The following is a 13948-nucleotide window of genomic DNA, read 5'->3' on the forward strand; positions in this document are numbered from 1 at the left end:
TTGTTCCAAACCCCAACTTCCCTTTGTCATAAGTTCCACCAAACTCAAGATCGCTCTCTATTCATTTTAGTTCAGCCTTTTTCAACATCCCTATAGATCCCAATGGACAATACTTATTTTCATTTACTTGGAACAAGCAACACTATACCTGACAGTCATACCTCAGATATATGACAGACCTTATTCTGTTTCCCAAATACACCACCAAGTTTTAAGCACCCTCCAATCCCCTGGGAAGTAGACCGCATTACAATATGTACACAATCTCTTGGTGTGCTCAGTTACCAAAGAAGTATCCATAAAAGATTCCATTCATTTGCTACAAACAGTTAGCTTAAATATATATATAAACTCTCTAAAAACAATTACAATTATCTCTAGACACTGTTCATTGCCTAGGTCACAATTTAAGAATCAAAGAATTCAGCTACCTCCAAAAACAATTAAGCTAATCCAAAAATTCCTTAGACCCACAACTGAGTGAGAGCTTCATGGATCCCTAGATCTGGCTGGCTTTCGTAGGCTATGGGTTCCTTTTTGTAGACTATGGCTTCCTTTATTTTTGTTTCGTGTTGGCTTCCACACTTCATGAATTTACTAAAATTTTAGTCCTGGCACTGCTTCCTCAGGAAAATAAACAAGGGGCTTTTATAAGACTAAAATGAGAACTGCAAGAACCACCTGCCTTAGGGCTACCTAACTATTCATAAACTTTCACCTTATTTCTACATGAAGGAGATAACCAAGCCTGGGAGTGCTTATGCAAAAATATAGTCCTATTACATTTTATAGCAGACAGCTTGACTCAGTTGCTGCTGCCTACTCTTACAGCCCTAAGGCTATGGCTGCAGCTGCAGTTAGTAGAAGTCTCAGCAGAGTTAACCCTAGGAAATGACATTTATTTACAAACTCCACATGCTGTCCAAAGTCTTTTAAATTCTGATTTGACTCAACATTTCTCTGCAAGCAAGCTAACTTCCTATGAGATCCTTCTGCTTTTCATCCTGTTATGTTACTACCCCTGCATGAAGAAGGTCAGTCCCATGACTTTCAGGTAATAATGTCCATTTGGGGGATACCACGTCCTGATTTACAAGATACTCCTTTAACTAATCCTGATTTAGTTTTGTTTCTGGGTCATACTGTAGAAATGAAAAATGGAATCGCCATGCTGATTATGCTGTTACTAACCAATACAATTGACTTCAAAGAGAAAACCTCTCACAAGTTCATTCATCCTAAGAGCCAAGATCCATGCCCTGACCTGACCATGCGAGTCACAAAAAGAACAAATTGTTAATATTTATCCTGATAGCCAATATGCCTCTAGGGTTATCTATATGATTTGGGGATGTTTTGGGGGAAAAAAAGGTTTTCTTAGGTCCACAGGGATCCCAGTAAAAAATGAACAAGTAAATAACCTTCTTCCTGCTTACCTTCTGAAAAGGCTATCATCAAAACAGACTCCCATGAAAAGCACTGAACATGAGTATATCAGGGAAGTGCCCTAGCTGACTTCCGTGCAAAAGCAACAGTAGTGGAATATACAAAGGTTGTGGCACATGTGGATAAAATCAATTTTGCTTCTACAAAAATGATTCCTTGGTGCCAGACTTTTGCAACCCTAATGTCCTTGTAACATGGAGATAGTCTATTCCTCAATCAGAGAAGTCATGATAGGCAAACAATGGTTGCAAATTAAGTAAACAATTGAGTCTGTGGAAAACCCACAACAGCATAGATTCTTCAAGGCCCCTAGCAAACACTGTTTTTTGTATTTCTTTACCCACCATGGTTTAATTAAAATGAATCAAAATAAATAAACATTGGTGATGAGACTTCCATAAAATTGCAAAAACAGTTTACTACCAATGTTTAGTCTTTAAGGCCCATAATCCTGGAAAACCCGTTTTTGTTCCCTGAGACCTCAAACCTTCTTCCTCTGGACACACTGGACACCCGCAGCTGGACTTCATTCAACTGCCACATACATGGGTTATCAAACCGTCCTTGTTATCATAAGTATGTTTTTCACATCGGGTGAAGCCTTTCTCTGCCACAAAGCTGATGCCACCTTAGGGGCAAAGTGTTGGAAAACATGTTTCCTACTCGGGGTATAGCAAGCAAGGTGATTGAGGCACCCACTTCACCAAGCAAGTCATTGAAGCCTCAACAGAAACACTGCAAAGTTCTGGGAATTATCACTGTCCCCAGTGACCCCAATAATCAGGCATGGTTGAAAGAGCTAATGGTCTCTTCAAACACACACTCTCTAAACTTGCTGAAGCTACTGCACTCCTTTGGCCTAAGGTATTATTGCCTCTGGTCTTACTGACTGTTTGTAGTTCCCGCTTTTGGAAACATAAACTCACTCCCCATGAAATAGTCACTGGTAGCTCAATGTCTATTGGTACATAACCCTCTGCTGCTCCTTTTGTTATCTCATGATAATATGACCAGCTACTGTGCATCTTTAATGTCTTACGTTAAAGCATATCAGCAACAAATTAAAGAAGCCTTCCCATATCCCAGTTCAAAAAAATTGTTGTTCATAGTCTGGAGCCTGGTGACTGGTTATATTAAATGTTGTCAAATGAATACAGCCTTTGAACCCCATTATAAGACACCTGACCACTAACATTGCCACAAAACTGGAAGTCATTGAGCTAAATAAGACTCCACTTGACATCTAGTCCAATACAGAGGCTGGAGACCTCTAAGTCAAACCAATGAGAAAGAGAAGTAGCTGACATCAAAGCAGACTGCTTCCACCTCAAACACTGGATCAAGACTTCATACTTTAAGAAAACATAAATTTCTTTTATCTTCTCTTTCTTTCCTTTACCCTAGTATTGGTCTGGAAAGAGCCATTATCCATATCTTCAGGCCAACGTTTTGGACTGCTGGATTTGTCATCAACGGTTCTGATCAATCCGTGATGTTGGAGATCTCCCGCCCCTCCCTGTGACTGATTTCCCTGCTATCGCCAATGTCACTGTAAACTATGATCAGCTGCCATTAGAAGTCTCTCACCAAGTTTAATTAACATTTACGGCCAGGTCATCCAGTGCCTTATTTTTACCTTTCTCAAATTATAACTAAACTTGCCCAGTTAGATGTAAGTACCTAATAAATCTCAGTACATTTGCACCTCTGCATTCTAGTGATTATCTAAATCAGATCTTCCCCAACTACAAAAATATCCCCAAAATAGTACCCATCTTTGCAAGGTATTAACATTTAGAACGGCTCTTTATTTCAGGCTAGATTTACAACCTGAATGCAGTAAAAGCCTAACTGACCTTGGCTTGAACAGGTAAATGCAACAATCCCTGCACATAAGTCAATTAATAGTACCACCTTGATGTGATGAGAAAGGTTTGTGCCCTGACAGGGTTTAGCTTTGTCTGAGGTGGTTATTACTCTTCTTGGGCCTATGGCTGGTGGGTAACCAGTCAATGCCTCTTAAGAATCTAACTTTCCCCTAATGGTTCACAAATGGACTGAAACACCTCAGCGGATAATTCCCCTGACTTTAGATTGTTAAGTTAAGAAGTCCTACTAGGGAGTAGTCATGATTCAGGACTTGATTCCTTTGGCAGAGCCCTGCTTCCCCAGTGAGGAGTAAATGTAAATGATGCTATGATTAGGAACCTCTCCTTAACTCTTGAATATATTGCAGAATCTTCTGCCAAGACAATAGCTACCACAAAAATCCTTAGTCTCTCTGACCTAAGTTGTTTTTGATAATAAAAAGCCTTTGATTATCTTTCAGCTGAGTGATGAGGTGTCCACACTGTTGCCCACACAACTTGTATTTGGATCAACACTTCTGGGCAGGGTGAGACTCAGCTACACAGCTCACTGAACAAGCCACTGGATTAAGAAAGATTACTTCAATGTGGTCTTTTTTTACTTAATTGATTTGGGTCTTGGGGACCACATTTTGAAGTTCACCCCAAACATTGGGGAATATCCTACTTATATTAATCATAGTAATCTCTCCAGTGTATTGTGTTTTCTCAAAAGCCTTAAATGCATGTTTGTAGCTACTAACCACAAAAAACAATGCTCTTCCTATGACTGGAACACCAAAGAAGAAATGAACAAAAAGATGTCCAGTTGGAATAATGTGAGCTGAGTTCATGGCCTGTGAATACCACACAGAAGACCAGTAAAAGCTACAAGAGCTACAGAGAGGTATCTGGAAGAGGCATCTAATGCCTTAAATTTTGATCCCATCTTTCAGTTAATCTGAGAGTCTGATCAAAAGGTGAGGAGTGAGAGGGAGAAAGAGAGAGAGAGAGAGAAAGAGGGACAACCCTATTAGCAAACCAAGACTTGATACTTAACCTAATTGCAATTTCAGCCTCTGCCAGAAATGTAACCTCTAACTAGCCAATCTGGAATTACCTGGTTTGATCTAGTGTAGTAATCTGCCCCACAGACCTCCCTTATCCCCCAAAGAAGTTGACCTTGACCGAAACAAGTCATTCTTTGCTAGAGTTTCATTTTGCCACTCGCTTCCACCTGTAGAAAACTTTTATTTTGTACAGGTCTATCCGCAAGATGGGATGCTGCCTGACATATCAATCATTGAATAAAGCCAATTAGATCTGTAAATTTATTCAGTTGAATTTTGTGTTTTTCACAGAATATATAATAATAACTTAATCTGTTAAGAAACACATAGAAGCTATACATCCAGTATTTAATAAATTGTTATCCAGGGAATATATATAAATGACATTCAATCTTTCAACCAAACCATTTTGTGTGTTTAAACATGTGCATAGAATTTTTTTTAAAAATAAACTTTTCTTAGTACAGTTTAATTCTGTGCCATTAGACATGTAAAGAAATCCCCAGTAAAACACGTTCTTCCGAAATGCAAAAAAAATATTTTGATCTCTGCAGATAACAGAAGGTTAGTTGAAGAAACCTCGGATTACTCAGAAGAACCATGTGAAGTGGGAGCACACAGGCACAGGGGGACATTAACTCCAACATAATATTCTGAAGGTATTTGTGTGCTGGGCTGGGATGATTCACATGCCTTGTTCATGCACCGAACGAAGATGGATCTGGACAATCACTCTAGTTAGCGGGCACCTCCATGCTTGTCAGTTATTGTAGCTTCATCATCCTGTAAGGACCATCTAATCCTCTGTGGCTACAAATCAAAAAGAAAAGACTTAGATAATGAACAACTGCTTTTTACATCCAGAAATTTTTTTAAAGGAAGAAAAAAACGCTTTTAAAAGTACCTTTAAAGTACTTTTTCTCTCACGTCAGTGGCAGAATCTGTACTGGACAAGCAGCAATGGCACCTCGAAAGGAGAAGGAAAAGAAGGAAGATCAAATCATCAACGTCGGTCCTCAGGTGGCTGAAGGAGAAAATGCATTTGGTGTCTGCTGTATCTTTGCATCCTTCAGTGACACTTTTGTCTACATCACTGGTCTTTCTGGCAATGAAACCATCTGCGGTGAGACTGGTAGGATGAAAGTAAAGGCTGACAAAGATGAGTCCTTCCCATACACTGCCATGTTGGCTGCCCAGGATGTGGCCCAGAGGTGCAAAGAGCTGGGTATCACTGCTCTCCACATCAAACTCTGGGCAACAGGAAGAAATAGGACCAAGACCCCTGGACCAGGGGCCCAGGCAGCTCTCAATGCACTTGCCTACTTGGGAATGAAGATTGGGCAGATTGAGGACATCACCCTCATCCTCTCCAATTGCACCCACAGGAAGGGAGGTCACCATGGACACCATCTGTGAACAGGAGTCCTCAAATTATTGTTTTCTGTTAATACATTGCCTTTATGTCAAAAGAAGTACTTTTTGAACTTTGTCACAGAAAAAGTGCATTTTAATTCCTTTCATATTCCACTGGTGAAAATAATTCAGAATTTCATAGCAAAATGAAAGGAGGGGATACAGACATAAAGCACCTCTTTGTGCACCTCTCTCTCCACACACAGTGTGTATGGTGGAGGTGACTCACAACTCTGGCTGTCGCTGGTGGCTCTCAGACAGACCAGTCAAACACCGACTAAAGATTTATTTCTAGCTTCACCTTTGTTATTTAACAAATGCTTAGGTATAGGTTTTCATAATTATATTTGAGGCACTTAAACAAATACCTCAGGTCTATCCTGGACACATCAGAAGATAACTAATCACTAGCAGAGTATAGATTTAATTAAAATAATTCACGTCAAACTAACTGACCCTGGGATGTAAATTTTAAAAATATACATATCTATTTCATACTGTACATCAAAGTACTTTTAATGTAAGTTTCATCATGTAACTTGACTAATATAATATTTACATATAATGTGTTTTTCATCTAACCAATTTTAAATACTCTGAATTATGCAATAATATCTTTCTTTAAATGTTAGAGTGAAAATAGAAAAGACAATTATTAGCACAAAAGAATCAAAGGACATTTTTATTATTTGTGTAGAAAAGAGAGATTTGGCATATTAATTATTCAAAGTAGAACCGGTACTTTTAGAGACACTTACAAAAAGAAGGATTTTTTCAGCTTGAGCCCTGTTTATAATACTTACAGAGTCTTTTAAAATTCTATTAGAACTGTACAGTGAACTAAAAAACTTAAACTCATGCAATGCATGAAATTTAGAGTTGTGCATAAATATCTCAACTGAAATAGAGGATTCTTGCAAGTGTATCATTACAAATTATACTTAATCCAAATTATATCCTACTTAAAAATGGCTTCCAAATATTTTTAAAAGCATATTGCTTTGCTTTTTCAATAGATAGTATATGAATATATAATTATGTTAAAATAATTGCAGCCATATTTCAGGAAAATATTTTTATGTTTTTAAACTGGCATAGAACTATGCTAAAAATTTCAGAGGTTTGGAGTAAATAAAAAAATAAAGAAACTGATTATAAGCTCTATGTTAGAGGGTTAAAAGACATAAAAAATCATAAAACATGTGACTGACCAACTAAAAACAAACACAAAACTGAGATAAAGGCCCAAATTCACAGTATCCAATGGGAATGATTAGTCCATCCCTGAATGAAAGTGTGAAGATAAATTCTTTCTGTAATTCATGCAATCAATGTTCTATCTATTTGTTGCAGACTCTGACCAGCAGAGTCCGCCTGTTGTTGTATATGACGAGAATCAATGCACAGTCGACAACAATCCTGTGTGGAAAAAGGGAACAGGCACGACTACTCTCTCAAGGGGAGAGTGCCTATGGTGCCTTGGCCACTCCCTCAAGAGGGGAGTGCCCCGACCCTTGCCTAGACAGGCTTTTATTGTTTTCTTACATCATAGAAAGATTTATTCTCTATCACACAGAGCATTATTATCTACATTCTAGGTACAATCAAGGAAACAGAAATGGCATGCAGAGGGGGGTGGCAAGGAGCTCATTAGCTCTGTCCTTGGGAGAGCTCACACAGGCTTTGGAAATCATCTTGAAGATAAACAATATACATTTGTTGTTCTAGACCAGGGTGAGGGAGTTTTAGCAAGAGCAAGCCATAACAATAGGTAAGTATTTTCTAGGCCTGATTCCCACGGGAAAACTCAGTTTGAAGGTCTGGCTCCTGCCCACCACTTCACTTCTATAGGTTTTCCATACAGAGCTGAGTCACATTTGCCAGGCCAAGACAAACTGGTCCCCTACATCTATTAATTGAAAAAAATACTGAAAATAAATATATCAACCTGTTACCTAAAACTATAAACTTTTATTTTCAAAAAATAAGGAAGGACAAAATTGAAGGCAGAAAAACAGGTATATTTTTAGTGCACTATATATTCTACTTAATGTTGTGGAACGCTCTGCCTGATTTCAGGAATTGTAACTCTCTACCCCTTGTGGCTTAAGGATGAGTGAGCGACTGACTACCTTTGGAATGCAAGCCGCAGGAGACAAGGCTTGTCTCTGGTAGCAAACACTGCCTCAGTTTCCTCTCCCTGCCCCCAGAGCTTGGTTGGAAGTCAATGATGGGTAAGACCCCTACAGCGGGGGGCAACTTAAGCCAGACTCGATCACTTGGGAGGCCATCATGGAAGGACTCAGGGTGCTCCAACAGAGAGCAATGGACTCTCACCCCCCTACTCCCCCCTGCCTCCCCCCCCTCCCCCGGGCTTTGACAAATGTTCTCTTAGAGAAGTGCTTCCTGGCTCTAATCCCCTTAAGCCTGAATACCTGTTGGGAAGGGTGCAGCTCCTTGCCTTGCTAGAGCGTGTCCTGAGGAAAAATCTGGCATCACAAAGACTTGCTGCTAAATCTGTGAAATCTGCTCTGCTAAGGGTTCAAGCAAGAAACCCCAAAACTCTGTTCCTGACAGACTTGGACTCATAGTAATCCCTCAGGTTTCTTTGAAATGTTATCTACTGTTTGATCCTTGCTGTCCTGTATTTCTGTGTATTGCAACCCAATAAAAACTCTGGAGGAGGGGGCTCAAGGCCTTTTCTCCTCAGAGAAACTGGCCACTGCTGGCCTTTGTCTCCCCTGAGAAACTGGCCACCAGCCCACGGCTTTTTCCCAGCAGGGAAAATGGCCACTTCTCCTCCCTAAGCAGATCACATCATGTCTCGGTCATATTCATTCTCATCCGTGGCACATGGGGGGACTTGCGAGGAAAGTCACCCCCACAACTTAACATATGAAAATGTACTTAAACAATTATTGCATATTCTTATATGGTTACAATCAAAATAGATAAACATAGTTTGTAGATAATGAAGGAAACGCCAATAATTGTGGCAATATTTTATAGTTCTGATCCATCTGAAGTAATGAAAGATTAAGTTAAAAATAAATGTATTGGTACAATTTGGCTAAAGTTTGCTATCAGAAAAATTGAAGTATTTTGTGTGTTCTAAAACTTACAGTGATGGCATTTGCCATTAATTCACTATCAGACTATTTCAACTTGCTTTGAAAGGTTTCTTGAACAGCCTTTTATGCCATCTGCCAGAGAGCTGGGAATGTTTGCCTACAAAATTATCATTTTATGCACTCATTACAAAGTGGGTAGTGTGTTACCCTTATCACTTGCATGAAGACATAAGGGGCTGTTTAACTACACTACATTGCAAATATACGTAATTTACATAATGTGATAAAGTGTAATATTTAAGATACACAGGACTAAAATGGATTTTAAATCATTTTAATTTTCCATTACTTTGGCCAGTGTGGTAATCCTAAAGTCCTTGGAGCCCTTGAAATTGATTTTGATTATAATCATCATGGTTTTACAAGGAAAAGTGACTTTGTATGAGAGCACACTATCCATTGTAACTTTAAATGTGATTCCAATGGACTAGGACATAGCAGCACTAATTCAATCAAATAGATATTAAAAAATATATAGCACTCAGAGCTGCCAAGTAAATATATACTAATGGGTTTTCTGTTTCATCCTCCAAATGACATTTATAAGGCTATTGTAAAGATGCAAAAATGATAATTTCTGATAAATAATTTATTTTAGGAAAGGAGTAAATCAGTTAGGCTACCTAACACTTTATCATCTGATAAAAATGTATAAGCTTGTTTGATTATCATAAAACTTAAAAAAGTATCTTTGAAGATGTTAAAACTCTTCTCAAATTGCTAATATTATTGATAATTCCGCGTTCAGACAATGAAAGGACATTTTGCCTTTCCTAACAGTAAGGGTCATCAAGAAGTTAGAAAATGCTGTTTTATGTTTACTGAACATTTTTGTCTTTTTTTTAAATAGAAAGTAATGTGAATATTAACACTATAACTCTCAACAGGGGAATTATATTTTGTCTCAAAATTTCAGCTCTCATATAATACTTATAGTTTATTTTAAAATATATTAGTTAGCCAAAGATAAAGGCATAAACATATTGGGTTTTTTTCTAAACCATTTTTAAAAGATACGTTAACAAAATTGCTTCTGACAGTTTCATCTTCCGATCAGCAATTTAGAAGCTTTTGTTATCACCAAACAGAAGAATCTGGGGGGAAACAATGAAATAAGGAGAGGGAGAAATGAGAAAATGGTTAAGGTTCAACACTGGGATTCAATTTCTAAAGACCTAGAAAAAACAAGGTTTGTGTTGATAATATTTTCACCCAGACTTAATCATTTCACAATAACTTTTTTTTTTACTTATGTCGAATTTATACTTACTGAGGAATCAGTTCCTGGTGGGATTAGGTAGTTATGTCGTTATATTCAGTTAGATGTTTATTTATAGAAAGGGGTGGCAAGGACCCTATTGTTAGAGTCTCTAATCATCTGCTTTTGAACACCCTTTTCTGAGATTCAAGATCTTAGAAAATACATTTGTATTCTGAGTTTTTGTTTCCAAAGTAAATTTTAAACTATTTTTTAAACATGGGTTGGTTTATTATTTTAGTAATTGTTTATGGAGTTGATAATATTAAGGATTATAATTTATTTAATAACAATATAGGTCAAAGGATATTTTTTCTGATTATTTAAAATGAGTTTATCATTAATACATGTCAAATAAAAACATCTTGCTACATTAACAGGAGTTAAAGCTGTTTACGTTCATTTTTTTATTTAAAGTTGTTTTAAATATATGACATTTAAAATATAGTCATATTTACTCATTCCATACTTGTGATAATAAGAGGTCTTCCTCAGAGAGGGTAGCTCACGTGGTGTTGTATAAAAGCCTGGCAATGAGGACTTGCAACACATCTAAAACCTCTCAGGACAGTAATAAAAGTACATATATGGCCCAGCTTTCTGCTAATACTGCATCAGTGCTCTCATATTGTTTTCTGAGTTGAAATATCCCTACCACTATTTTCTCAGTTGATATCTGTTGCTATACATGTTCAGAAGAAAGTGAAAATCTTCAAGAAGTTGTGTATACCAGATCTGTATGAAAAAAGCCCAGCCATTGTTAATGTAATGAAAATGGTCTATGTGACATTAATGTAACCTGGCCACCATGGAGAGTACACTGGAATGCACATGTGTGAACAATGACGGCTTCACTGTCCTAGTCAGTGGAGGTGATAGATGACATGGAGTGAGCAAGTGTTCAGTGTGGCTGTTATATTCAAAGTGACTGAGCAAGAAGAGCAACAAATCTGCATCAAATTTTGTGTTAAGCTTGACTGTTCTTCCACAGAAACTATTTGAATGATTCACAATACTTTTGGGGATGATGCAATGAGTGCAGCACAAATAAAAGTGTGGTACAAACACTTCAAAGATGCATTTGCGATCCATGTTCCTGAAAGTGATCCATGTTCCAGAAAGTCTGCAATAAGCAGAACAGCTGAGAAGGCTGAACATGTATGAGCTGCAATCAACAAAGATCACACAACAGGTGACTCAGCTTCCTTACAGTCCAGATTTGGCACTCTGTGACTGCTGGCTTTTCCCAGAACTAAAATCACCTTTGAAAGGGAAGAGATTTCAGACCATCATTGAGATTCAGGAATATTCCAACAAAAGATTTTGTAGAATGTTTTGAACAGTGGATGAGACTCTGGGAGAACTGTGTGAGGTCCTAGGTGCCTACTTTGAGGCGGACTGAGGCATCATTGTCCTATGTGCAATGTTTCTTGTATCTTCTCCAATAAATGTCTCTATTTTTCATAGTACATGGCTAGATACTTTCTGGACAGAACTCATATTTTTGCCTTTTTATTTATGGAAGTACTTCCTTTAGTTTCAGTCACATGCATTTTTAATCATAAACTGTAAACTGTATTTTTGTATTCTGGTTTGCTCTGCCAAGTCCTTGAATTACACTGCCCTCCTATTTCATTTATTTATCTGCATATCTCATAACTTACTCATTTCAGCTCAAAACTCTATGGTAGCATGGGTGTAGTGATAGTAAGTAGGTCCTATGTTTCTCAGGAGAAAGCTTAGCTGCACATTTTTGTTTTTAATGTCAGTGTTCTGAGCTGCATTTTCATAATATTGACAGGTCTTGTTGCTGCTGTACCCTACACGCCAAGTGTGCTGACCCTGCTGGGAAAGACCTTCTGTTATCAAATTGATGCTAAATCCAAGCTGTTGGCAGCAGCTTTTTATGTAAGTGCAGTAGATTGAAAAAACAGTTTCAGTGTCCTGGAGTCATGGAAAGGTCAGAAACAGCTCTGACCATTAAATGATATCTATTAATTTTGCTCTGGAGAACAAGCTGCCCAGTTAGGCAGTGATAGAGGTAATTGCTTTGACTGTTAAGCCACTAAACAAGTTTTAAGGAATTTCATCAGTGGAAGATATGATAATGCCTACTTAATGCTGTAAGATAAATATTAAAGTTCAAGCAAGAGCCAAGAACAGAACATATACATAATTTTTCTGTGAGACGAGATCTTACAGGAAATTAGAGTCTCACCATCAAAACTACTAGATCTATTTGCTTTGAAAGCTATGTTGCTGTTCCCCCTTTTCTAAAATTAGCTAAATTTAGTGACTAGACCACATTGCATTTGTTCCACAGTTATTTGTGTCTCTTTTTTTCACAGATATGCATGTATGTACCTATATCATGTTTTTTTTTCAGGAAGTATAGGGCAGTTTTTAAATATGTTAACGATTATGGTGCAACACTTGGTGATGAGACGAATCTGTTTTCTCTGCTATTCTGAGAATATATGGAGTTTGTGAAATGGTTTCAGAAGTTACAAATGAAAATAAAACATAATATGAGAGAAGTACAAGGACTCAAAAAGGGAATTAAAGACTATAAGCTATGAAATAGATCTACTGCTTAGAATCTAAAAATTGTAAGCAAAGTGTAGAGGAAGAAAAATAATTTTCCCTGTAGGTTCTTAGCTGAGACCCTCATAATACAAAGATTAATGAGGGATAAACTCAATCACACATTACTTACATTTGTACCTATGGGAGCCCCACAAAGATGTGAGATTGAAGGAAATGACAAAAAAACAATACATCTTTGTTTATTTTTAAGACAAAGGGCTTGGAGCTAGGGAAGCAGTATGGTAAAGGAGTAACAAGTTCTATTTACACTGCTCTCTCAGCCCTAAGTTCCCTGTTTTTGGTGACAACCTGCCTGCAGGTACAGGAAGGGCATCCTTCACAGGGAAGTTTATCTCCTGTTTGCAGCAGGACAGAGGAGGCTCAGGGAGTCAGCCCCTCTTACATTGGCCGGTTTTCAAGTACCTACAATTCAAAATTATCCATGTGCCACAGTGGTGTATGTGGGAGTGGCATATTCTGAAACCCATACAGAAGTTTATTTAATTCAAAAATGTTCAGTGAGAATACTTATTATTTTCTTTAAAAAACTAGAAAGGTCTGAATATCACAATAGAGGTGTTAGAGGATTTTAACAAAAGAGCAAACAATGAGTCCTGTCTCACAAATGATGAGAAAAATATAGGGAAATGTGCATCTTGGAGCTAACATTTTAGGAGGCATTTGGAAATCCACTTTATTGAAAAGGAGGGAAAGGCAGTATCACCCAAATCTATAAGTGACAGAGGTTGTTGGCTGATGTATGAGTTATCCATAAATATTTGTGGTTTATTTTCTTCTTGTGAAACTGAAAGTTTCTGAAACTAAAACTGTGTATCCATACCCTAGAGATTAAGATGTGCTCTCAGTATATTAAATGATAAATCAAATGTAGGCAGCCACATTGTATAATATTTTGTAAAAAGTTAATGAATAACAGAGGAACAAAACATAATGGACCTGCTACTCAGACTTGATTCATCACCGTTAGATGAGGAAGTGCCAGGCAGGCGAGGGCAGGAGACTGCAGAGTAAAAGACAGGCAGGTTGGAAACTTTAAATACCTGCTGCCAACCTTTGGTCCTTCCTATTTCCCCACCAGTGCACTGTGCAGGTGCCTGGAACAGTCACTGCACTGCGTGGACCACTGAAACAACCTGCATCAGTAACTCATTCAACAGTCAATGAAAGGCTCCTGTG

General features: G+C 37.8%; 1 protein-coding gene across 1 annotated transcript; it reads left to right on the plus strand.

Annotated features, from left to right (window-relative positions):
* The first annotated feature begins 5323 nt into the window (after positions 1 to 5323).
* On the plus strand, positions 5324 to 5779 carry LOC119039752 (40S ribosomal protein S14-like). The gene has a single exon (XM_037132569.2). It carries the CDS (start codon positions 5324 to 5326, stop codon positions 5777 to 5779), a length of 456 nt encoding a protein of 151 aa, XP_036988464.2.
* Positions 5780 to 13948: the final 8169 nt, after the last annotated feature.

This window comes from Artibeus jamaicensis, unplaced genomic scaffold (assembly GCF_021234435.1).
Source record: "Artibeus jamaicensis isolate MK-2021 breed Jamaican fruit bat unplaced genomic scaffold, CSHL_Jam_final contig_415, whole genome shotgun sequence".
In the NCBI taxonomy this organism is placed as follows: domain Eukaryota; kingdom Metazoa; phylum Chordata; class Mammalia; order Chiroptera; family Phyllostomidae; genus Artibeus; species Artibeus jamaicensis.

Bases quoted from the DNA above. Each gene is read 5' to 3' on its own strand.
- LOC119039752 (XM_037132569.2), top strand. From the start codon at position 5,324: ATGGCACCTCGAAAGGAGAAGGAAAAGAAGGAAGATCAAATCATCAAC.